Source organism: Monodon monoceros, unplaced genomic scaffold (assembly GCF_005190385.1).
Source record: "Monodon monoceros isolate NGI ecotype Baffin Bay Population unplaced genomic scaffold, NGI_Narwhal_1 Super_Scaffold_21, whole genome shotgun sequence".
Lineage (NCBI taxonomy): Eukaryota > Metazoa > Chordata > Mammalia > Artiodactyla > Monodontidae > Monodon > Monodon monoceros.
In genome coordinates this window covers 59411031-59437714 of record NW_021703778.1, presented here as the reverse complement: position 1 = coordinate 59437714, position 26684 = coordinate 59411031, and the positions used below count along the sequence as shown (strand labels likewise).

Below are 26684 nucleotides of genomic sequence, written 5' to 3'. Positions count from 1 at the left end.
GGATCTCATTCACATTCGATGGAGAAATCAAAAGCTTTACAGACAAGCAAAATCTAAGAGAATTCAGCACCACAAAACCAGCTCTACAACAAATGCTAAAGGAACTTCTCAAAGTGGGAAACACAAGAGAAGAAAAGAACCTACAAAAACAAACCCAAAACAATTAAGAAAATGGTCATAGGAACATACCTATTGATAATTACCTTAAACATAAATGGATTAAATGCTCCAACCAAAAGACATAGGCTTGCTGAATGGATACAAAAACAAGACCCATCTATATGCTGTCTACAAGAGACCCACTTCAGACCTAGGGACACATACAGATTGAGAGTGACGGGATGGAAAAAGATATTCCATGCAAGTGGAAATCAAAAGAAAGCTGAGTAGCAATACTCATCTCAGATAAGATAGACTTTAAAATAAAGAATGTTACAAGAGACAAGGAAGGACACTACATAATGATCAAGAGATCAATCCAAGAAGAAGATATAACAATTATAAATATATATGCACCCAACACAGGAGCACCTCAATACATAAGGCAACTGCTAACAGCTATAAAAGAGGAAATCGACAGTAACACAATAATAGTGGGGGACTTTAACACCTCACTTACACCAATGGACAGATCATCCAAAATGAAAATAAATAAGGAAACAGAAGCTTTAAATGACACAATAGACCAGATAGATTTCATTGATATTTATAGGACATACCATCCAAAAACAGCAGATTACACTTTCTTCTCAAGTGCACATGGAACATTCTCCAGGATAGATCACATCTTGGGTCACAAATAAAGCCTCAGTAAATTTAAGAAAATTGAAATCATATCAAGCATCTTTTCTGACCACAACGCTAGGAGATTAGAAATGAATTACAGGGGAAAAAACATAAAAAACACAAACACATGGAGGCTAAACAATACGTTACTAAATAACCAAGAGATCACTGAAGAAATCAAGGAGGAAATAAAAAAATACTTAGAGACAAATGACAATGAAAACACAGCAATCCAAAACCTATGGGATGCAGCAAAAGCAGTTCTAAAAGGGAAGTTTATAGCTATACAAGCCTACCTCAAGGAACAAGAAAAATCTCAAACAATCTAGCCTTACACCTAAAGGAACTAGAGAAAGAAGAGCAAACAAAACCCAAAGTTAGCAGAAGGAAAGAAATAATAAAGATCAGAGCAGAAATAAATGAAATAGAAACAAAGAACACAATAGCAAAGATCAATAAAACTAAAAGCTGGTTCTTTGAGAAGATAAACAAAATTGATAAACCATTAGCAAGACTCATCAAGAAAAACAGGGACAGGACTCAAATCAATAATATTAGAAATGAAAAAGAAGTTACAACAGACACCGCAGAAATACAAAGCATCCTAAGAGACTATTACCAGCAATTCTATGCCAATAAAATGGACAACCTGGAAGAAATGGACAAATTCTTAGAAAGGTATAACCTTCCAAGACTGAACCAGGAAGAAATAGAAAATATGAACAGACCAATCACAAGTTACGAAATTGAAACCGTGATTAAAAATCTTCCAACAAACAAAAGTCCAGGACCAGGTGGGTTCACAGCTGAATTCTATCAAACATTTAGAGAAGAGCTAACACCCATCCTTCTCAAACTCTTCCAAAATATTGTGGAGGAAGGAACACTCCCAAACTCATTCTATGAGGCCACCATCACCCTGATGCCAAAATGAGACAAAGATACTACAAAAAAAGAAAATTACAGACCAATATCACTGATTAATATAGAAGCAAAAGTGCTCAACAAAATACTAGCAAACAGAATCCAAGAACACATTAAAAGGATCATACACCATGATCAAGTGGAATTTAACCCAGGGATGCAAGGATTCTTCAATATATGCAAATCAATCAATGTGATATACCATATTAACAAATTGAAGAAATAAAATCATATGATCATCTCAATAGATGCAGAAAAAGCTTTTGACAAAATTCAACACCGATTTATGATAAAAACTCTCCAGAAAGTGGGCATAGAGGGAACCTACCTCAACATAATAAAGGCCATATACGACAAACCCACAGCAAACATCATTCTCAATGGTGCAAACCTGAAAGCATTTCCTCTAAGATCAGGAACAAGACAAGGATGTCCACTCTCACCACTGTTATTCAACATAGTTTTGGAAGTCCTAACCACAGCAATCAGAGAAGAAAAAGAAATAAAAGGAAACAAATTGGGAAAGAAGAAGTAAAACTGTCACTGTTTGCAGATGACATGATACTATACATAGAGAATCCTAAAGATGCCACCAGAAAACTACTAGAGCTGATCAATGAATTCGGTAAACTAGCAGGATACAAAATAAATGCACAGAAATCTCTTGCATTCCTATACCCTAATGATGAAAAATCTGAAAGAGAAATTAAAGAAACACTCCCATTTACCGTTGCAACAAAAAGAATGAAATACCTAGGAATAAACCTTCCTAGGGAGACAAAATACCTGTATGCAGAAAACTATAAGACACTGATGAAAGAAATTCAAGATGATACCAACAGATGGAGAGATATACCATGTTCTTGGATTGGAAGAATCAATATTGTGAAAATGACTATACTACCCAAAGCAATCTACAGATTCAATGTAATCCCTATCAAATTACCAATGACATTTCTTATTGAACTAGAACAAAAAATCTTAAAATTTCTATGGAGACACAAAAGACCCCGAAGAGCCAAAGCAGTCTTGAGGGAAAAAAACCGAGCTGGAGGAATCAGACTCCCTGACTTCAGACTATACTACAGAGTTACAGTAATCAAGACAATATGGTACTGGCACAAAACCAGAAATAGATCAATGGAATAAGATAGAAAGCCCAGAGGTAAATGCACGCAGCTATGGTCAACTAATCTATGACAGAGGAGGCAAGGATATACAATAGAGAAAAGACAGTCTCTTCAACAAGTGGTGCTGGGAAAACTGGACAGCTACATGTAAAAGAATGAAATTAGAACACTCCCTAACACCATACATAAAAATAAACTCAAAATGGGTTAGAGACCTAAATGTAAGACTGGACACTATAGAACTCTTAGAGGAAAATATAGGCAGAACACTCTATGACATAAATCACAGCAAGATTTTTTGATCCACCTCCTAGAGTAATGGAAATTTTAAAAAATTAACAAATGGGACCTAATGAAACTTCAAAGCTTTTGCACAGCAAAGGAAACCATAAATAAGACAAAAAGACAACCCTTAGAATGGGAGAAAATATTTGCAAATGAATCAACAGACAAAGGATTAATCTCCAAAATATATAAACAGCTCATGCAGCTCAATATTAAAAAAACAAACAACCCAATCCAAAAATGGGCAAAAGACCTAAATAGACATTTCTCCAAAGAAGACATACAGATGGCCAAGAAGCACATGAACAGCTACTCAACATCACTTATCATTAGAGAAATGCAAATCAAAACTTCAATGAGGTATCACCTCACACCAGTTATAATGGGCATCATCAGAAAATTTACAAACAACAAATGCTGGAGGGGGTGTGGAAAAAAGGGAACCTCTTGCACTGTTGGTGGGAATTAAACTGATACAGTCACTATGGAGAACAGTATGGAGGTTCCTTAAAAAACTAAAAATAGAATTGCCATATGACCCAGCAATCCCATTACTGGGCATATACCCAGAGAAAACCACAATTCAAAAAGATACATGGACCCCTACGTTCACTGCAGCACTACTTAAAATAGCCAGGTCATGGAAGCAACCTAAATGCCCATATACAGATGAATGGATAAAGAAGATATGGTACATATATACAATGGAATATTACTCAGCCTTAAAAATGAACGAAATTGGGTCTTTTGTAGAGACGTGGATGGATTTAGAGACTGTCATACAGAGTGAAGTAAGTCAGAAAGAGAAAAACAAATATCATATATTAACGCACATATGTGGAACCTATAAAAAGGGTACAGATGGACCGGTTTGCAGGGCAGAAATTGAGACACAGATGTAGAGAACAAACGTATGGACACCTAGGGGGGAAAGCGGTGGGGGGGGGTGTGTGATGTATTGGGCGATTGGGATTGACATGTATACACTGATGTATATAAAATTGATGACTAATAAGAACCTGCTGTATAAAAAATAAATAAAATTTAAAAATTAAAAAAAAACAACCAAAGAATATTTGCTTATTAACTGGAAGTTTTAGGCCACAGACATGAGCAGTTTAATCTCATTGATCAGCTTATTAGAAATGATCCATTTTTTGAGTCATTAGATTCCTAACTTAATTCAAGAAGGAAAGCTGCTGTAGTTATTTGAAGGTATAGTGAAAAGATTAGGACTCTTGCTTCTTAAAGAAACAAGATTATAAGGGAATATGTACTGAAGTCTATAAAATCATAAAGTAGATTATACAAAACCAAAATAGCATAATAATTTTATTACTAAGTTTATAATTGTACCCATTTTAAAACATAGTACTATCTCATTCTAGTCAGAAATAGAATTTAGTAAATTCCGTATTTCTATTTTGTCCTCTTAATTGATTAAAAACACTGTTTAGAAAATTGTGATTGAGAACAGATCTATCTTAAGTTTTCTTTTTTAAACAAAGTGCAAGTAGATGTTTTACATATTTGCTTTTACTTAGAAAAAAAAACTTATAAAAATACAACTTGGGTGTAGTACCATGTGGTGTAAACAACTGAACTATTTTACTTTTTACTTTCCTATGAGTGAGCCAGTATATATTTATTACTGGAGTTCCAGCTTTAAAATTCAGGTAAGGGGTTTAAATATACCCTAGAGTATTATTTAAAAATAAATTTGTTTCTTTCAAATAGAACACCAACCTTGGTCTATGACATTTAGGGGAGAAATTAAAATATTAAACTTCTGTTACCTAGTAAACTGAAAATAAAGTAAAAGTTAAATAAATACACAGCAGAAAAATACATATACAAAATCACAACGTCTAAAAGGACAAACAGTCTACTGTTCTCTCCTGCAGGAGCTTTATCAGCAGTGGGTAAGTAATTCCACCTCTAGGGCAGTCCTAGTACTCAAAAATGTAAACAAGTATGTACTTTGTTTATATCAAGAAATATGCAGCATGGTTTATACTTCTTCACAGATATCAAACAACTAAATGAATTGTTTCAGTGCACCAGTAGGGGACAGCAAAGAGCTCTTAGAGTTTTTCAGAACAGAATTGGCATTGAGATATGTTTATTTGATGTGTTAAATGCTTTTTAGACTTCTTTACCTACCACAACACTCTCTAAAGTGAATGAATTGCAGAGACAGTGGAATAAAATATCTTGTGTGCTCAAACTATATTGGGGGATAGTTTTTCTGTCTAATCTGCATATATTTTTAATGGAATGTTTGCTTAGGCTATTTCTTGGCAGAGTTTTAATAGTCAGAATATAAATGGCATCATTTAAAGACTGTACTGCTTGGCTGGAAAAGCCTTAAAATTACAGGAGAAAATGCTTGGTGACAGCTTCTCTCAAACTTTTTTTTCCTCAGACGTATGCTCAAGTTTTGCAGTAGTATTACTAGGCTAATTTTGTATTTCGATCCTTCAGCTTTCACTATTTATAAGTATGTAGTGTTTTGGAAGCTAAAATATTTATCTATTTGATTTAATGCTAAAGTTTTAATTCACCTCAAAGTTTTGGTATTTCCAAATTTATACATGTTTGAATTTACTCATTTAAAAAATATTAACAGTCTATATTCCTTTCTATGTTTACTAAATTGACTAAATTGACTAGATTTCTATGTTTACTAAATTGACTGTTTGGAAATTCAATCCTTGATTTGATACTCAATTACATGGAGTTTCATTCCTACCAACTTCCTGTAATACTATCCCTATGGGTAAAAATATTAGTGGTCAAACTCTGCTGGAGAAAGCATAGGCACCGTGATTCACATAGTTAAGTGTTCATTTAGTAGAGCTGGAGTGAAAAAATACTGTTTCAATTTGAAATGCTAGAAGATTGTTGTTCTTGTGTTACTCATTCATGCAAATTGGAGAAGGTATAATTGAAACAAGGTTGGCAGTGTTTGAGGCAGTGTGCTGCAGCTGAGCTCAGCTTAAAGGTCGCTGGAAATCAAGTGCTTTGTAAGTGAAGGCATTTTGACTACAGACGATTCAAGACATTTTGTAAACGTCAGTCTCGGGAATGGGCCATCTTTTTCTTTCTGTGATATCTGGTCTCTAAGGTTTTACTTAGGATAAAGACTACGACTTCTGAGATCTTTTAGGCACCACAAATGATTTTTTCTTTCGATGCAGTGCAGCTGCTTCTAGCCTGTCTACCGACAGAGATCTTTGTTATGACTTTCAGCCCTTAACATGTTTGGAAATGAGAACAAATGGCACAAAGCTTACGATTGCACTTTGCAGCCAGAAGAAGCAATACTTATCCTGTGTCAGAAACCTCTGGAGATGATTCGGATAGCAGTGTTCCCATGTGCTTCACGAGACCAACACGGACTTCAACGTCTAACGTGGTTCAAATGAAGCTGACTCCCAGACAGACTACACTACCTCCGTTAATAAAGGAAAACGTTAAGTCTCAGGAAGGATCATCTGTTCCTTCACCTGAAAATGTTAATAAAAAGAGCAGCTGTCTGCAGATTTCACTACAGCCAACAAGGTACAGTGGATGTCTTCAGTCTGGCAATGTCTTAGCTGCTGGTGATGATGCTTCATTTACTTGTGTCTTGAAGGATGGCAGTGCTGTGGTTGATAATGAACTGAATGCTGTGGATGATGGTAACCTCTTGAGCAGTCCTGCCATTTGCAGTGGTAGCCTTAGTCACTTCTCAGCCAGTGAGAATGGGTCTTATAGCAGCAACGGTAGTGATTATGGGTCATGCACAAGTATCACCAGTGGAGGTTCATACACCAACAGTATCATCAGTGATAGCAGTGGTTATACTTTTCCACCAACTGATGATATCTTTTTTGGTGGAAATTCATCTTCTGACAGCATCTCCAATAGAAGTTTGCCAAACAGGAATACTACTCCATGTGAAATTTTTTCGAGAAGTAGAAGTACAGTTCCCTTTGTCCAGCATGACCTGGATCGTGGACTAGAGATTATGAAATTGCCTGTGAGCAGGAACTTGAAAATTCCACTAAAACGTTGTTCATCCTTAGTCATTTTTCCTAGGAGTCCTTCAGATACCCCACCAACTTCTCTAACAAGTACAGGTACTCCTCCAAGCAAAGGATCCTATCAGACCTCACACCAGTTTATTATTTCTCCTAGTGAAATTGCCCACAATGAAGATGGCAGTAGTGCTAAGGGATTTCTTTCAACAGCTGTCAATGGACTTCGGTTATCTAAAACAATCTGTACTCCCAGAGAAGTAAGAGACATACGACCTCTTCACAGCTCATTACAAAAGAAAATTGTTATTGCAAATAATAGTCCAAATCAGACTGTCTGTGAAAAGTCATCTGAAGGATATTCTTGCGTTTCAGTGCATTTCACCCAACAAAAAGCAACTGCATTAGATTGTGAAACAGCAAATGGTGATTGTAGACCAGAGATGTCAGAAATTAAGCTTAATTCTGATTCAGAGTATATTAAGCTTATGCACAGGACATCTGCATGTTTACCATCTTCCCAAAATGTAGATTATCAAATAAATATCAATGGACAGTTGGAAAGACCACATTTACAGATAAACAAAAACCATGCTCTTTCACAAAGAAGTATTTCATTGGGAGGAACTTATCCAAATGTTTCCTGTTTATCCAGCCTTAAGCACAGTTGTTCTAAGGGGGGACCATCTCAATTACTCATAAAGTTTGCATCTAGAAATGAAGGTAAAGTTGATAATTTAACAAGAGACAGCAACAGAGATTTCACAAATGAACTATCTAATTCTTTACAGCATTCTTGTAAGGTAAGTCTCCTTTGGTCTTGGTAAATGTTATTTTATACTAGAATGGCTCTATGAAATATTTGGTTAAAATTTATTATAACTTGGCAGCTTTATATATTTTCTTGGTCCTTAGCTAGCAAGCACTGTGTAGTCATGAACTTTATATTTGTAAATCTGAAAAAATGCCCAGTAGTTTTTCACTCTATTTGTTATTTTATCAATGCAGAAAATATGTATTTAAAAAAACTTTCCAAAGTGATTTACGCCATAAAACATTTCTGTCGCATAAAAACAAGCTAAAATAATAATTTATTTGATAACATTTTGCCTTCATATGTTTTGCCCTCAAGTGGCATGGTATTTTAATGTCTAACTCCGTATTTTATTTCTACTTTCAAAAATGCTCATTTTGTATTCTCCCCTCCTTAAGCACTGTGAAAAAAAGTAAAATATAGAAAGCCACTCAAAGTATTAAACAGTAAAAAGTCTACATAAAAATGGTGAAAATCTTCTTATAAATGAACATAGAGAAGATGTTTCTTTAAAATACATATATTTATTTGATCATCGATAAAAACTGTTATGCTGAATGTTTAAAGCAGAGGAAAAATAAATGTTATCTGCATTTGTATATACCCTTAACCACAGGAATTTTGTTTCCACTGTATTTTTCTTTAGCTACCAGTTAAGTATGCCTTCTAAAATGTAACTCACTCAACAATATTGAATTCTAAATTTTGTATTTTTAAATTTGGTTTCAATTGCTAGGTATTTTCCATAATTCTCTAATTACCCAATTAATTTGTTATTTTGGTAATTTTGCTTTATTATATTAGTAATTTAACTCTAGTGAATCTTAACCAAAACAGTTTTTTAATGTAATTTGGCCTTTCCAAAGTATTTTAAGTGTTTTGAACTGAAATAGATTTTTTAAATTTCTGTATTTGAAAGATCTTGCCAGATTTCTGCAAATGAAAAAAATGTTTCTGACCAAAACAATTTTAGATGACAGTACATAATAGTTTGGGGGAAAAAAACGTATCTGTTTATCGTGTTTGTATAATAAAATCAATATTAAAGATTCTTTTAACTCTTCTGGGCAAATAAAATATTAAGTGATTGCTAGTTTGTTTTCTCTCTTTTGAAGTCTGATAAATATAATTCTTGTTATCCAATGCCCAGATGTTAATATAAGCAGCTACTTTACTGAGGATGAATAAAGATCACATTTCAATTTCTGATGTATGTTTTAGAATTATTAATTCCATTTACAAAACTTTTAAAACACCAGCTGTTAGGAGATATAATCCATTCAGTTGTCTTGTCTTCTAAAAAAAAGCAATTAAGTGATACTATGAAGAAATACATTAATAGTTTGCTAATTGTACGACATGTACCTTGTAAATTTATTTTACATTTAATGAAATAATTAACCTGAAAGGAAAAATTAACCTAGAAATATTTCTAGAAATATCCTTTAAATAGTTGATTTTGTGGTAATATTATAGTTTGTTGTTGTTGATGCTTTTGAAAAAATGGTATTTTTAATGTTTTTTTAAAAAGTGTGACTGCCTTTTGTGTGGCTAAAAGATACACTTTTATTGGCTTTATTTAAAATTAGGTAAACTAACTTAAATATTATTTTGTGACAGCCAAATGCCTAGCTTTCTGCAGATTCTATTTTTTTTTTGATAGATTATTGGATTATAAAATAGTTCGGAAGTGTGTCATTTGCTGGAGAGCTTTAAATTGTTCCTCCTTTTAATGTTTATTAAACAGCTGTTTATACAAGAACTGTAAACAATATAGGACCATTACATTTAACACATACTGGATCTAAATTGATCTAATTGTTTAGTGGTAAATCAAGGGCTTGTTTTAAGAGGAAAAATAGTAATGTTGTTTTTTTCTAAACATAGCAGTGACAACAATAATGGGGTTTTAGAAATAATCCTGTGTTTATCAATAATTATATATTAATCTAATTATAGTGGTATATTGTAACTCATTTATAAATAAACAGCTCCCAAAATATTTCCCATGACTCCAGTTAGTCTGGGTTAGTATCCTGATACGCTGAGTCTGGATTCACATTTAACAAGTTGATATTAGAGTAGCATTTAGTAATGTCAGCTATCTGTACCCAGCAGCCATGAAATTAAATCACTGCTTTGGTCAGGGACCCTGGTTTCTAAAGCACTGAGAGGTCTACAGATTCTTTTCTTCTGTGTTTAGCTACCAGCCTCTAGGAGAATAGGATCCAGTTTCTAGCTCTCTATAATCAACAGCTCATTACTGGCTAATTTTTTAAATTTAGTAAGAACTTTTACCTGTATCTGCGACTGGGGTTCTGTGTGTTGTTTACAACTTGGGATGAAGATGAGACTTTGTATTCCACATAATAATGTTGATTTCACTTATTGCCATCAAAGAGCATAACAATAACTGGCATATATTATATATATTTTTTGAGAGACAATATTACTTTTGTAAAGGCTTTATAATGACTTTTGATCTGAAAGTAGATATTTGATATTTTAACATTGTGTGTATTGTCAGCTCGATCAAGAGATAGGTTAAGGAGCTAAGATGGTTTTTATACAGTTACAGAAATTACCATTCAGATTTCTAAAATCTGTGCAATAGTTAGTTTACTGTATTATTATTTTATTTTTCCCTATCTATTGTTTTTTTAAATTTTCATGTATTGTTAGGATGCTCAGAAATTTCATTGCCCTGTTATTTAAAATACCTTAGCATTTGCCTAAGCTTGTATATGTCTTCCATACTTCATGTATATGCATGCTTTTATCAGAAATTTTGACTTTACATTTTTCTTTTTATTATAAACATTTTTGTTTATTTTCTGTTATTTAATCCTAGGTAGGTAAATTGCTTAAGCCTAGTGTAGAAGAACTTTTAAAAACTATGTTTTAATTCTTTCAAAGCCTTTAAAACTAATCTCAAGAATTTACATTTCAATAATATATTTAGCTGATCTTCCCAAAACAACTGTTTTAAATATTTACTATTTTTAGTGTTCCATTATTTTCTTAGTCCTTATTTTATTAACTTTAGCAGAATATTTAGAGACATTTGGTTAAATTTATTTTGAACACTTAATCTTTCCTATAAAAATCAATATAGTTTATAAGTATTAACCCTAAAACTGTAATGCAACAATGTTAATGACCAGTTTTAGAAACCTGGTGAGAGGTGTGTGCATGTATATGTACATTTCTTAGAACTGAAGAACTAAAATATTAATTTCAGGGTGGTTCAGGGAGGTGAATTGTTTGCTTCAGAAATACTTTGTATTTCTCTGTAGTTGTGTCTTTAATTCATTCATCTGGCACACGTTTGAGTGCCTACTGTTTGCCAGTCACTGACTCAAGTTCTGGGAATAAAAGATACTGAAGCACAGTTTCTACTTGGGGGAACTCCCATCCTAGTTAGAGACACACTGGTAGATAAAAAGAATTCCAGTCTAAAGTGTGATGTACTAAAATAGAGCTGTATATGAGAAAGTGAGAAAGATGCAGTGTGACTCTAGCACAGGGAGTCCAGGGATGTGGGAGGAGATGATACGCTGGCAGTGGGTGGGAGTCCCATTGCATGGAGCACGTCATGCTGAAAGAAAGCAGTGTGTCTCCTGCTAACAGATAATAGTTAGGCAATGGAAGTCGTTATTTGAGAGTGTGACATGCTCACTTTTATGTTTTTAGATGATACTTTCTTATGACACCATGGATTATAAGTGAATTAAAGTTTTCTTAACTTGGATGGCCAGGTGAATAGTGACATCACGAACTAAGATAGGGAATTCAGGAGAAGGGGCCAGATTGGGAGGGCAAAGAAAAAACCATGCGTCATTAAGTTTCTGTACTGAGAAGCTGCCCTAGTAGTACTGCTGTCAAGTAAGGTAGTTGGAGATACAGGCTCAGGACTCAGGAGAGAAGTGAGAGCTGGAAATGTAGCTTGGGAGTCGTGAGTCTAGTCAAAGACTTAGGTAAGGATGAACTGAAAAAAGCATGAAAGTGAGATGGGAGGAGTGATAAATCAGAATTCTGGGAACTACCACCTTTGGAGAAACAGTGGAAGAGGAGATAAAAAGGAGTCCAAGAAAGAGCCACCGGAGGAGCAGAGAGGCCAGGAGAGCTTGGAGGCCTGAAAGCCAAGGGAAGGGAAAGTTCAAGGTGAGCAGCATGCAGTGCCATGGAATTTAGGTATCCATTGAGTGTAAGAGGTCCTTGGTGGCTTTAGTAAAAGTAGGCTCAGGAGCATAGTGTAAAAGCCTGGTTGAAGAAAGAATGAAACAGGTGAGGAAGCAAAAACAGCAGGCATAGCTTGTTTGCTCAATGTCATAAAAATAGTCATGAGTTAGTGTAGGCAAGGTATATATTTAATGGCTATTATATAGAAGACATGGTATTATGTGGTTATAATTGCGTAAGACAAACTGTCCACAAGGATATTGCAGCCTGTTCTCTAGGAGGAGAAAAGGCCTGTAGCTCTCTGTTCTTTCACCTTAGAAGTAAAGAATAAGTGAGCATCGGCAGTGAAAACTGAAATGGAGACTGAGCAATATGAAATGAAGGGAACAAACAATTAGGAGTGAAAGCGTGAAACCACCTCTGAGTAGTCACAACCCTTGGCGAGCAGCATTATCCTAACGTTCTTCTCCCCCTCCCTACCACCCAAAATAAGACAAAACAAAAATAGAGCTTCCAGGTAGAAAACAGTTGAGGGTTTAAGGCCTCTTCCTAGAAAGGACTTGGAGAAGAGGCACCTCTGTCTTGCTGTGACCGGCTTCTTCCAGCATGTGGAGCCCACCGTGTGCTACCTGTGGTGAGGCCTGGCCCTTCTAGATCCACTCTCCCTTTATGTTATGGGTGGCAGGGAACAGGATGAACTAGGAGAAGCCAGGACCGGAGGCTGTATGGGCAGAAGGGGCTTGGCAGAGTCCCTGGGTGTGGCCAGCCAACGTGTTGAGGTCAGGAGGGTGGTTAGCAGGAGTGAATGAGTGCTGAGAAGGGCATCCAATGATCTTGCCAACAAATACACAAAATACCTGAAGTCTTGCTCAAGTGTGTGGTTCGGTATTCTTTGTTGGCCAAGTGGGAGACTGGAAGACTATGGTCAGGTGAAGACCAACATTTAGAGATAGCCTGTAAACAAGAGGTGAGCCGATGTGCCCTGGTTTAGTGAGAAATCTGGGGGGAGGCTCTCAACATAGCAGCAGTTGTCGGAAAGCAATTTTACCTTCGCTGAGATTTCACAAAACTTTTTAAATATAACTAGAGCAGATCTGAGAACTTGGAAGGGCAAGCAGCTAGCATGTTTATATACCTGGTAGCCCAATTCATGGATGGGTCATAACAAAGAATACCTTGACCAAGAGATCCCATGATGTTTCTAGTCAGGGTTCTAGGATATCTTGGCAGAGGGGTGTGGTGATCATGCCTTCTCTTGACTTAGATGTATTACATCTAAGATAAAAGCCATAACACTGTGAAACATTTTGTGATTTACCTTAATAGACGAAATATTACCAAGCAAGAAGTTTACATCAAGGATATTGGTGGTACAATGGACAATGTCTTTATGTTCATCAAGTACAGAAACATTCTTAATGTTTACATTAAAACATTCTTAATTTTTATCTTTCATCCCTCTTACAAAAGCTGAGTATAACATTTTATGATATAGCTAAAATAATATTATCTAGAACTACTTCCTTTTTTTAATGAAATAGCTCTTTTTATTTATTTATTTTGGCTGTGTTGGGTCTTTGTTGCTGCGTGTGGGCTTTCTCTAGTTGTGGCGAGCTGGGGCTACCCTTCGTTGCGGTGCACGGGCCTCTCATTGCGGTGGCTTCTCTTGTTGCGGAGCATGGGCTCTAGGTGCGTGGGCTTCAGTAGTTGCAGCACATGAGCCCTAGAGCGCACGGGCTTCAGTAGTTGCAGCACACGGACTCTAGGGCACGTGGGCTTCAGTAGTTGTGGTGCACAGGCCCAGTAGTTGTGGCTTGCGGGCTCTAGGTGCGCAAGCTTCAGTAGTTGTGGTGCACGGGCTTAGTTGCTCCATGGCATGTGGGATCTTCCTGGACCAGGGATTGAACCCATGTCCCCTGCATTGGCAAGCGAATTCTTAACCACTGCGCCGCCAGGGAAGTTCCTAGGACTACTTCCTTTTTTTTCCTCTTTCAAATATTTGTTGGTAAGCTGCCTTCTAATGCTTTAAGGATTGCAACTGGACAATGGCTTATTAAGTTGTCATTTGGACTACTGATTTTCAAATTTTCATGTGTGTGTACATCTCCTAGAGATCTTGTTAAAAGGCAGATTTTGGTTCAGTAGGTCTGGAGTGGAGCCTCAGGGTTCCGTATTTCTAACGTGCTCCCAGGTCATACCAATGCTGCTAATTCCTCAAACGCACTTTGAGAAGCAAGGCTTAAGACAATTTTTTTAAATGAGAACAGTAATACAGTTCATAGTTGAAGTATCCAGTGAGTCCCTCTTCCACTTTTACATAAAGAAGAACCATAGGTATGCTGTGGCCAGGGCTAAAATAATTTGCAAGGAGTTTTAAATCCTCTTGGACATTTAGACTAGTTATTGATTGAGACCATGTGATGCAGAAGAGATTGTTTGGACCAACAAACATTCAAGAGCAAGATTGTCTGCCTGTCTCACAAAAGAACTTTAGTATGACTCTTGCAGAATTGTGACTATTAAATCTTCTAGGATTACATTTTAGTTTCATTTAAGAAGTTAAAAATATTGGTCTATAAGGCATGCAGTTCTACTTAAAGAAATCTCTTGAATTCATTATGGCTGTAATTCTGGTTTGTGTTGTTTTTGAAATTGTTGCCTACATTAACTTTTTCCCCTCTCAGCATGAGATTTGAAAAATATGCAATGGAAATGTATTTTTCTTAACTATTCTGGCTTACTCAAGCAATAGCTTCTATCTTCCTCTTTGTGAACACTTTCAGTCTTTCCAATGTACTTTCCTCTAGCAGTGCCAGTTTAGGGTACTACTGAGAATGTTTGAATCTTACATTGGCTTATGTAATGAAATGAAACACCGTCTATAATTAATGCTTACTTATGAGCTATCCTCTTGATAGATCTATAGGGAGAAAGTTTAAAAATCCTTTATGTGTAACTTTGTAATGCTACTTAAAAGTATATATCCATTCTCAAGCATAAATCACTATATGAAAATCTTAGGAACTGTATTCCGTTGGAGCAGTTGAAGACATTTTATTGGTTAGCTGGGTTTTTGTGGTCTTCATGGCTGCTTGTGGCTTAGCCTAACTTCAGGGAGCCTAATAACACATTAAACATTTCAGGTAAGCCATGAGGAAAAGGAAGCATAGCAAGAAAAAAGTTAAAGATAGGGAGATAGATAGGCAGGCAGGCAGGCAGGCAAATGTATTGATAAATTTTCCAGAATTGATTGAATTCTAGAGAAGGGATTAGGCAAATGGGTAATCTTTTCTGGGCTCTAATTTACTAGAATGAAATTCCCTAAAGCAGGGACTTTTTTGTCTTATTCACCGCTGTATCCTCAGTACCTAGAACAGTGCTTAGCTCAAAATAGACACTCAGTAAGTATTTATTAAATTAATGAGTGAAGCCAAGGGGACCCTTTGGAATGGGGTAGAGACAACTAGAATCTAGATGAGGGTGACCACACAGCCTTGCACAGATAACCAAACTAGGATATTTGAGGGATGACTGTAATGATGAGTGGAAGCTTCTTTTTTTTTTTTTTTTCAGATCCTGGCTAGCTTTTATTTTATTTTTATTTTTTTAACATCTTTATTGGAGTATAATTGCTTTACAATGGTGTGTTACTTTCTGCTTTATAACAAAGTAAATCAGTTATACATATACATATGTTCCCATATCTCTTCCCTCTTGCATCTTCCTCCCTCCCACCCTCCCTATCCCACCCCTCTAGGTGGTCACAAACCACCGAACTGATCTCCCTGTGCTATGCGGCTGCTTCCCACTAGCTATCTATTTTATGTTTGGTAGTGTATATATGTCCATGCCACTCTCTCACTTTGTCACAGCTTACCCTTCCCCCTCCCCATATCCTGAAGTCCATTCTCTAGTAGGTCTGTGTCTTTATTCCCGTCTTACCCCTAGGTTCTTCATGACCTTTTTTTTTTCTTAGATTCCATATATATGTGTTAGCATACGGTATTTGTTTTTCTCATTCTGACTTACTTCACTCTGTATGACAGACTCTAGGTCCATCCACCTCACTACAAATAAATCAATTTCATTTCTTTTTATGGCTGAGTAATATTCCATTGTATATATGTGCCACATCTTCTTTATCCATTCATCTGTTGATGGACACTTAGGTTGCTTCCATGTCCTGGCTATTGTAAATAGGGCTGCAATGAACGTATTGGTACATGACTCTTTTTGAATTATGGTTTTCTCAGGGTATATGCCCAGTAGTGGGATTGCTGGGTCGCATGGTAGTTCTATTTTTAGTTTTCTAAGGAACCTCCATACTGTTCTCCATAGTGGCTGTATCAATTTACATTCCTACCAACAGTGCAAGAGGGTTCCCTTTTCTCCACACTCTCTCCAGCATTTATTGTTTGTAGATTTTTTGATGATGGCCATTCTGACTGGTGTGAGATGATATCTCATTGTAGTTTTGATTTGCATTTCTCTAATGATTAGTGATGTTGAGCATTCTTTCATGTGTTTGTTGGCAATCTGTATATGTTCTTTGGAGAAGTGTCTATTTAGGTCTTCTGCCCACTTTTGGATTGGGTTGTTTGTTTTTTTGTTATTGAGCTGCATGAGCTGCTTGTAAATTTTGGAGATTAATCCTTTGTCAGTTGCTTCATTTGCAAATATTTTCTCCCATTCTGCGGGTTGTCTTTTGGTCTTGTTTATGGTTTCCTTTGCTGTGCAAAAGCTTTTAAGTTTCACTAGGTCCCATTTGTTTATTTTTGTTTTTATTTTCATTTCTCTAGGAGGTGGGTCAAAAAGGATCTTGCTGTGATTTATGTCATGGAGTGTTCTGCCTATATTTTCCTCTAAGAGTTTGATAGTGTCTGGCCTTACATTTAGGTCTTTAATCCATTTTGAGTTTATTTTTGTGTTTAGGTGTTAGGGAGTGTCCTAATCTCATACTTTTACATGTAGCTGTCCAGTTTTCCCAGCACCACTTATTGAAGAGGCTGTCTTTTCTCCACTGTATATTCTTGCCTCCTTTAGTGGAAGCTTCTTGATGCTTCATCCTCTGCATGAAAGAGTGGCACTCTTTAATGAATACCTTGTCCCTGGGGTAGATGCCAATGGAATATTATGATTGTGACTCAAGGATTAGTTTCCACAGTGGAGTCTGATTCATAGCCTACATATTCCACTAACTAGTACCGTAGAAGTATGTGTCTGGGTAGAGGCTCAGATCAAGTTTTCTGAAAAGAAGATTGAATGGGCCAAAAGTTTTAAGGGCATTTAAACAAAGGCCATTTGACTGGCTTTAAGTTTATCGTTGTTTAATAAAATGACTTCATTTCAGACTTGATGTAAGAGCTGGCTTCTCAGTGTTGTTCCTGGAATTTCAAGTAACTGTTTTAGCTAAGAATGACCTTTACCTTTTGTACCAAGACTGAAAGACTGAACCCTCTTAAGGAGTCACAGAGCTTAACGCAAACTCAAGTCATCTTCAAAGCAAATGAGTTTAACAAGTATTTATCAGAAATAGAATATGTGCCTGCTGCGAGTAGCAAATATTATTCCTGGCTTTGAAGAGTTTCTAATTTAGATGAGAAGACAGCATTATCCATTTAAAAAAAGAACCAGAGAACAGTAAAATAATATATAATAATGTCCGTATACCTACTTCAGGCAGGTGAACGCCTAAACTCTGAGCTATGTGATCGTCTCTATAATTTTTAACTAATTTAAATTTTTATCAAGATGACACATGTGCCTGTTTTAAAAATCAGGTGTTTTTTTCTTTGAAGATTTCCTTTCTGCCTTTTTCTCTGTGTTCTCTCTTCCCAGAATTCCTGTTAGCCAAAGTTTGCACCTCCCAGATTGATCTTATAATTTACTTTTCTCTCCTGTTTTCTGTTTCTTTGCCTCCTTATTCTACTTTCTGGAAGATTTCCCTCAGTTTTTTCTTCTCTTTAATTTTAAAATTGTGGTTATTTTAATTTCTCAAGCTCTATCTTGTTTTTTGATGATTCCCTATTCTTATTCTTGTTTTATAAGTGTAATCTCTTATCTCTCTGAGAATATTTTACTTAAGGCTTTTTCTTTTAAGTTTTGTTATGGGTCCTACATTGTCTCTGGTTCCTGTGGGCCGTTTTGCTGTTGTTGTTTGTTCCTCTTTGTTATTAGACATTGTCCTCCAGGTGGCTGGTGAACCTTGGCTGTCTATTCCTATTTGAGAGTGAGTCACTATGAAGTTACCTGGAGGCTCTGTAATTCTGTGGGGCTTTTCAAATGGTACACTTCATTGTAGGGAGACTTCTAACTGTCAGTATCTGGAGGTCTTTTCTCAAAGGTCAGTTTGTTTCTCCAGAGAAGAAACTTGCAACGATTGCCCAGTTATGTTTTATAGCCCTGGTTAGTGATAAACTAGAAATGGAGGTGATTTCTTTCATAGGTTCTGAAACTGAGTTAGTTCAAGGTAAACCATGCCTTAAAAGTGATATTTACTTAATCAAATTCTTAAGGTACTGATTATAATTTAATTAATATAGTCAGTAAGGTGCCTGATTTTCATATCTGTTGTCTGAAATACATTGTGTATATTCTAGAAGTGAAGATGCTCGTAGAAAGACCAAATTTAAACATCCTTTATAAAAGAATCTGTAGTTTCCTTAACACATCTCCCAACCTTTTACATTCTTGGCAATATATTTAAATGTAAATGTGTGTGCCTGTCCTCTGAGAAAGAAGATAGACCTGTTAAAACTGTGTTTGGGTACAGGGGAGAAGGAAGAGGAGACCAAAATGACCCCCTAATGGAGAAGAACATTGGGTGCTTACTGTCACACTAGAACCTGAAACCTCATCACTGATTGTTTTAACTTGGGCAAAATCCTGATATATTCTTTTTTAAACTCTTAACCTGATATCTGTAAAAGTTTAAATCAGTCAGCATACGTTATATACCACATTTCAAAAAACTCTCTGAGATAGTGATTATCTCCACATTAGAAATAAGAGAACAAGCTCAGAAAGTTAAAATGATGTAGTCAGGATCGTAAGTCTAGTAAATGTCATATTACTTACTTACTTACTCAGCTCTGTTATGTACTCTAAAGCCCTTTTCTACATTTCTAACCAAGAGGAATTCATTTTTCACTACAATAGGGGGAATCTACAGGATAAATAAAGCTGCTTGGGGAAGGTTATTTTAGTAAAAATAGCATCATACAGAACAAAAAGAGAGTTGTCTAAAGGAAAGTTTCCACTTGGGCTGACTGCAATCTGATTACTAACTTTTACTCTCTGAAGAAGTCCTGATCAAGTCCTGTTTGCTTGCCATTGTTGAGTGAAAGTGAGGTTCAGGGATTATTTAAGCCTATTTCTAGAGAACCAGTTTATCTCTGAAACTTTTATTTTTCTATTCTTCTGACTTGTGACCCAACACTTATAACTACTTTCTTCTTTCTGATTAATTTTATTGATCAAATATCACATACTGTGTGTTTCTACCTCCTGCAACTCTTTGAGTTTCACTATGTTCTTTTCCTTCAATAACTATTATAAACTACCTAAATCGTTGGAAGCTGTGTCTTTTCTTCCCTAATATTTTAAAACTTTTTATTGTGGAAAATTTCAAACACACACAAAAGTAGAAAGAATAATGCAGTGATCCCCCCGTGTGAGCCCCCAGTGAATTCCCAATTTCAATAATTACCAACATTTTGTCCATCAGGTCATCCGTCTTTTCCCATCCTTTTTTCTTTAATTATTATTTTTTTTTGGAGTATAGTTGATTTACAATGTTGTGTTAGTTTCTGCTGTATAGCAAAGTTAGTCAGTTAGACATACCCACATATCCACTCTTTTTTAGATTCTTTTCCCACATAATGGGTCATTACAGCATATTGAATAGGTTCCTGTGCTATACAGCAGGTTCTTATTAGTGATCTATTTTATATATAGTAGTGTGTGTATGTCAATCCCAATCTCCCAATTTATTCCTCCCCCCAGTAACCACAAGTTTGTTTTCTACATCTGTGACTCAATTTCTATTTTGTAAATAGGTTCCTTTGTACCATTTCTTTAGAGTCCACATGTAAGTGATATCATATGATATTTGTCTTTCTCTGTCTGACTTACTTAACTCAGTATGACAATCTCTGGGTCCATCCATGTCACTGTAAATGGCATTATTTCGTTCTTTTTTATGGCTGAGTAATTGTATATATGTACCACATATTCTTTATTCATTCCTCTGTTGATGGACATTTAGGTTGCTTCCACATCCTCCCCTCCTTTTTTTCTGTAAGGTTTTTTTAAGTAAATCCCATACAACATGTAATTTTACCCATAAATACTTCAGAGTGTATCTGTAATGGAGAAGGACCTTTTAAATATACAAAAGTGCCATTCAATTATCACACTTAACAAAATTAACAATAGTTCTAAACTGTTTTGACTGGATCTCTTTCTAAGTCATCTAGGTCATTTTAGTGTTGACATAACTCAAGATGGATTCTTCTCCTTTAACGTGTCTATCTAATTCTTCATCTATGTTATGATCTTCATTTCACTTTGGGGCTGAGCGTGCCAATTATTTAGCATAGGATTTTCTGTGTCCTTAATCAGACATTTTTTGATAATACATTTGTTATCGATGTAATTGAGGCTGTATTCTGGAACCTAAAAGTAAGGTTAGAGTTAGGACTTAGAATTGATCACCTAACTACACCTTACCTCCGCCTTAATCGCCACAAATCTTCAATGAGCTGGGATACCTTATCTTCCTCATTCCCCGGTAGAGTGAAAATGTGCTCTATAGTGAATTAGCTGTATTAATTCCTCTTAAAGCTTCTCTGCATCTTAATTTCCTGTTTAGGGAACATGAAGTGTATGAAACTTGGTGAAGTTATTTTGAGGACTGGAAATTTGATATCTGTTTGGCAAATAGTTGGTGCTCAGTAAAAAGTGGCTATTATTATCTGCCTTATAATATTGTTGTGAGAGTTTATGAAGGTGTGCTGTACACTAAAAAGTGACACAGTGCATAACATAATAATTGTTTTATATATGTACAATATGAATCATATATAAATCTAAGAATCCAGGTTAAAAGTTAAGTAATAGTAAATTCATGAAAAGAACATTTTAAAAAGTAATGTAGGGACTTCCCTGGTGGTCCAGTGGCTAAGATTCAGCGCTCCCAATGCAGGGGGCCCGGGTTCGATCCCGGGTCAGGGAACTAGATCCCACATGTGGCAACTAAGATCCCGTGTTCTGCAACTAAATACAGACTAGAAATCTAGGGAAGCACTTCTTCCTAAGACTCTAAATTAAAGATCATGATACATTTTTCAACTGAATATGGTTTTTCCAAAGCCGTATTAAAATGTAAAGCACAATTCTTTTCACTTATACTCAATTTCGATTATGTATATTCTTGGGGACAAAACTACATCAAGACTAAGATATTCAAAATAAAGACAGAAATAAATGAGAATTATACAGAAAATTAACAGGAGGAGACCATTAGAATCTGGAAAGTCCTCTAAGTGGGCCACAAGCCACTTATTATGCAATAATTGGTAGTTCTAAAGAAGGTGACCCTATTTTTTTTTATCCCTCATTGAAAATATTGACTCATAAGAGATAGCCTTACTCATCTTATGTCATTGATAGAGTCAGCTTCTAGCCATAAGGTGATAGATTCTTTTTTTTTAACATCTTTATAGGAGTATAATTGCTTTATAATGTTGTGTTAGTTTCTGCTGTATAACAAAGAAAATCAGCTATATATATATATATATATATATATATATATATACACACACACACACATATATTCCCATATCCCCTCCCTCTTGCATCTCCCTCCCATCCTCCCTGTCCCACCCCTCTAGGTGGTCACAAAGCACCAAACTGATCTCCCTGGGCTATGTAGCTGCTTCCCACTAGCTATCTCTTTTACATTCGGTACTGTATATATGTCAGTGCTACTGTCTCACTTCGTCCCAGCTTACCCTTCCCCCTCCCCATGTCCTGAAGTCCATTCTCTATGTCTGCATCTTTATTCCTGCCCTGCCCCTGATTCATCAGAACCATTTTTTTTTTAGATTCCATATATATGTGTTAGCATACGGTATTTGTTTTTCTCCTTCTGACTTACTTCACTCTGTCTGACAGCCTCAAAGTCCATCCACCTCCCTACAGATAACTCAATTTCATTTCTTTTTATGGCCCAGTAATGTTCCATTGCATATATGTGCCACATCTTCTTTATCCATTCATCTGTCGATGGACACCTAGGTTGCTTCCATGTCCTGGCTATTGTAAATAGTGCTGCAATGAACATTGTGGTACATGACTCTTTTTGAATTATGGATTTCTAAGGGTGTATGCCCAGTAGTGGGACTGCAGGGTGATATAATTGTTCTAGTTTTAGTTTTTTAAGGAACCTCCAGACTGTTCTCCATAGTGGCTGAATCAATTTACATTCCCAGCAACAGTGCAAGAGAGTTCCCTTTTCTCCACACTCTCTCCAGCATTTATTGTTTGTAGATTTTTTGATGATGGCCATTATGAACGGTGTGAGTTGACATCTCGTAGTTTTGATTTGCATTTCTCTAATGATTAGTGATGTTGAGCATCCTTTCATGTGTTTGTTGGCAATCTGTATATCTTCTTTGGAGAAATGTCTATTTAGGTCTTCTGCCCATTTCTGGATTGGGTTGTTTGTTTTTCTGATATTGAGCCACATGAGCTGCTTGCATATTTTGGAGATTAATCCTTTGTCAGTTGCTTCGTTTGCAAATATTTTCTCCCATTTTGAGGGTTCTCTTTTCATCTTGTTTATGGTTACCTTTGCTGTGAAAAAGCTTTTAAGTTTCATTAGGTCCCATTTGTTTATTTTTGTTTTTATTTCCATTTCTCTAGGAGGTGAGTCAAAAAGGATCTTGCTATGATTTATGTCATAGAGTGTACTGCCTATGTTTTCCTCTAAGAGTTTGATAGTGTCTGGCTTTACATTTAGGTCTTTAATCCACTGTGAGTTTAATTTTGTGTATGGTGTTAGGAAGTGTTCTAATTTCATTCTTTTACATGTAGCTCTCCAGTTTACCCACCACCACTTATTAAAGATGCTGTCTTTTCTCCACTGTATATTCTTGCCTCCTTTATCAAAGATAAGGTGACCGTAAGTCTGTGGGTTTATCTCTGGGCTTTCTGTCCTGTTCCATTGATCAATATTTCTGTTTTTGTGCCAGTACCATACTGTCTTGATTACTGTAGCTTTGTAGTATAGTCTGAAGTCAGGGAGCCTAATTCCTCCAGCTCCGTTTATCTTTCTCAAGATTGCTTTGGCTATTCGGGGTCTTTGATATTTCCATACGGATTGTGAAACTTTTTTGTTCTAGTTCTGTGAAAAATGCCATTGGTAGTTTGATAGGGATTACATTGAATCTGTAGATTGCTTTGGGTAGTATAGTCATTTTCACAATATTGACTCTTCCCATCCAAGAACATGGTATATCTCTCCATCTGTTTATGTCATCTTTAATTTCTTTCATCATTGTCCTACAGTTTTCTGCATACAGGTCTTTTGTCTCCTTAGGTAGGTTTGTTCCTAGCTATTTTATTCTTTTTGTTGCAATGGTAAATGGAAGTATTTCCTTAATTTCTCTTTCAGATTTTTCATCATTAGTGTATAGGAATGCAAGAGATTTCTGTGCATTAATTTTGTGTCCTGCTACTTTACCAAATTCATTGATTACCTGTAGTAGTTTAGTGGTCGCATCTTTAGGCTTCTCTATGTATAGTATCATGTCACCTGCAAACAGTGACAGCTTTACTTCTTCTTTTCTGATTTGGATTCCTTTATTTCTTTTTCTTCTCTGATTGCTGTGGCTAAAAGTTCCAAAACTATGTTGAATAGTAGTGGTGAGAGTGGGCAACCTTGTCTTGTTCCTGATTTTAGAGGATATGGTTTCAGTTTTTCACCATTGAGAATGATGTTGGCTGTGGGTTTGTCATATATGGCCTTTATTATATTGAGGTAAGTTCTGTCTATGCCTACTTTCTGGAGTTTTTATCATAAATCATTGTTGAATTTTGTTGAAAGCTTTTTCTGCATCTGTTGAGATTATCATGGTTTCTATCCTTCGGTTTGTTAATATGGTGTATCACATTGATTGATTTGTGTATATTGAAGAATCCTTGCATTCCTGGAATAAACCCCACTTGATCATGGTGTATGATCCTTTTAATGTGTTGTTGGATTCTGTTTGCTAGTATTTTGTTGAGAATTTTGGCATCTATGTTCATCAGTGATATTGGCCTATAGTTTTCTTTTTTTGTGACACCTTTTTTAGTTTTGGGATCAGGGTGATGGTGGCCTCATAGAAAGAGCTTGAGAGTGTTCCTCCCTCTGCTATATTTTGGAAGAGTTTGAGAAAGATGGGTGTTAGCTCGTCTCTAAATGTTTGATAGAATTCACCTGTGAAGCCATCTGGTCCTGGGCTTTTGTTTGTTGGAAGATTTTTAATCACAGTTTCAGTTTCAGTGCATGTGACTGGTCTGTTTATATTTTGTGTTTTTTCCTGGCTCACTCTCAGAAGGTTTTGCTTTTCTAATAATTTTTCAATTTCTTCCAGGTTGTCCATTTTATTGGCATATAGTTGCTTGTAGTAATCTCTCATGATCCTTTCTATTTCTGCAGTGTCAGTTGCTACTTCTCCTTTTTCATTCCTAATTCTGTTGATTTGAGTGTTCTCACTTCTTTTCTTGATGAGCCTGGCTAGTGGTTTATCAATTTTGTTTATCATCTCAAACAACCAACTTTTAGTTTTATTGAACTTTGCTATCGTTTCCTTTATTTCTTTTTCACTTATTTCTGATCTGATCTTTATGATTTCTTTCCTTCTGCTAACTTTGGGGTTTTTTTTTTTCTTTCTCTAATTGCTTTAGATGTAAGTTTAGGTTATTTATTTGACATTTTTCTTGTTTCTTGAGGAAGTATTGTATTGCTATAAACTTCCCTCTTAGAACTGCTTTTGCTGCATCCCATAGGTTTTGGGTCATCGTGATTTCATTGTCATTTGTTTCTAGGTATTTTTTGATTTCCTCTTTGATTTCTTCAGTGATCTCTTGGTTATTTAGTAGTGTATTGTTTAGCCCTCAATGTGTTTGTATTTTTTACAGTTTTTTTCCTGTAATTGATATCTAGTCTCATAGCATTGTGCTCAGAAAAGTTACTTGATACAATTTCAATTTTCTTAAATTTACCAGGGCTTCATTTGTGACCCAAGATATGATCTATCCTGGAGATGTTCCATGAGCACTGGAGAAGAAAGTGTATTCTGTTGTTTTTGGATAGAATGTCCTATACCTATCAGTTAAGTCCATCTTGTTTAATGTGTCATTTAAAGCTTGTGTTTCCTTATTTATTTTTATTTTGGGTCATCTGTCCATTGGTGAAAGTGGGGTGTTAAAGTTCCCTACTATGATTGTGTTACTGTCAATTTCCCCTTTTATGGCTGTTAGCATTTGCCTTAAGTATTGAGGTGCTCCTATGTTGGGTGCATAAATATTTACAACTGTTATTTTTTTAATTTTTTCTTGTATTTTGATTTTTTCTTGATTTTTTCTTTGTATTTAATTTAATGTAGTTAATGTAGTGTCCCTCTTTGTCTCTTGTAATAGTCTTTATTTTAAAGTCTATTCTGTCTGATATGAGAATTGTTACTTCCAGCTTTCTTTTCGTTTCCATTTGCATGGAATATCTTTTTCTGTCCCCTCTTTTTCAGTCTGTATGTGTCCCTAGGCCTGAAGTGGGTCTCTTATAGACCGTATATATACAGGTCTTGTTTTTGCATCCATTTAGCCAGTCTGTGTCTTTTTCTTGCAGGATTTAATCCATTTACATTTAAGGTAATTATCGATATGTATGTTTCTATTACCATTTTCTTATTTGTTTTGGGTTTGTTTTTGTAGGTCTTTTCATCTTCTTGTGTCTCCTACCTAGAGAAGTTCCTTTAGCATTTGTTGTAAGGATGCTTTGGTGGTGCTGAATTCTCTCTCTTTTTTTTTTTTTAGTTATTTCTGAGATATACATTTTAAAGTAATAACTAGAATTATGACTTATAACATTATACCAGAACATATAAGATTTTTAGAAATTTCATGTGATGTCTGAAACATTTATATTAACATATTTCCATACAAATAACCAAAAGAAAGTTTAGTATTAGTTGTTTTTAGTTTCTTTGTTTGTTTGTTTATCCTGCAGGTTCTTATTGATCATCAATTTTATACACATCTGTGTATACATGTCAATTCCAATCACCCAATTCAGCACACCACCATCCCCACCCAACCGCAGTTTTCCCCCCTTGGCGTCCATACGTTTGTTTGTTCTCTACATCTGTGTCTCAACTTCTGCCCTGCAAACCAGTTCATCTGTACCATTTTTCTGGGTTGGACATACATGCGTTAATATACGATATTTGTTTTTCTCTTTCTGACTTACTTCACACTGTATGACAGTCTCTAGAT

At 35.7% G+C, this 26684-nt stretch overlaps 1 protein-coding gene across 5 annotated transcripts in view; it reads left to right on the top strand.

The window, feature by feature from the left end:
• The window catches only part of NEDD4 (NEDD4 E3 ubiquitin protein ligase), a 158408-nt gene that overhangs the window by 50935 nt on the left and 80789 nt on the right, over positions 1-26684 (top strand). For 4 of the 5 annotated variants that reach the window (XM_029239277.1, XM_029239276.1, XM_029239275.1 and 1 more), the window contains exon 1: positions 6406-7950. The exons of the other annotated variant lie outside the window; for it this stretch is intronic. In XM_029239277.1, coding sequence (XP_029095110.1) covers positions 6406-7950 — 1545 coding nt within the window. Of the gene's footprint in view, positions 1-6405; positions 7951-26684 lie in introns of those variants that run through there. 5 annotated transcript variants of the gene reach the window in all.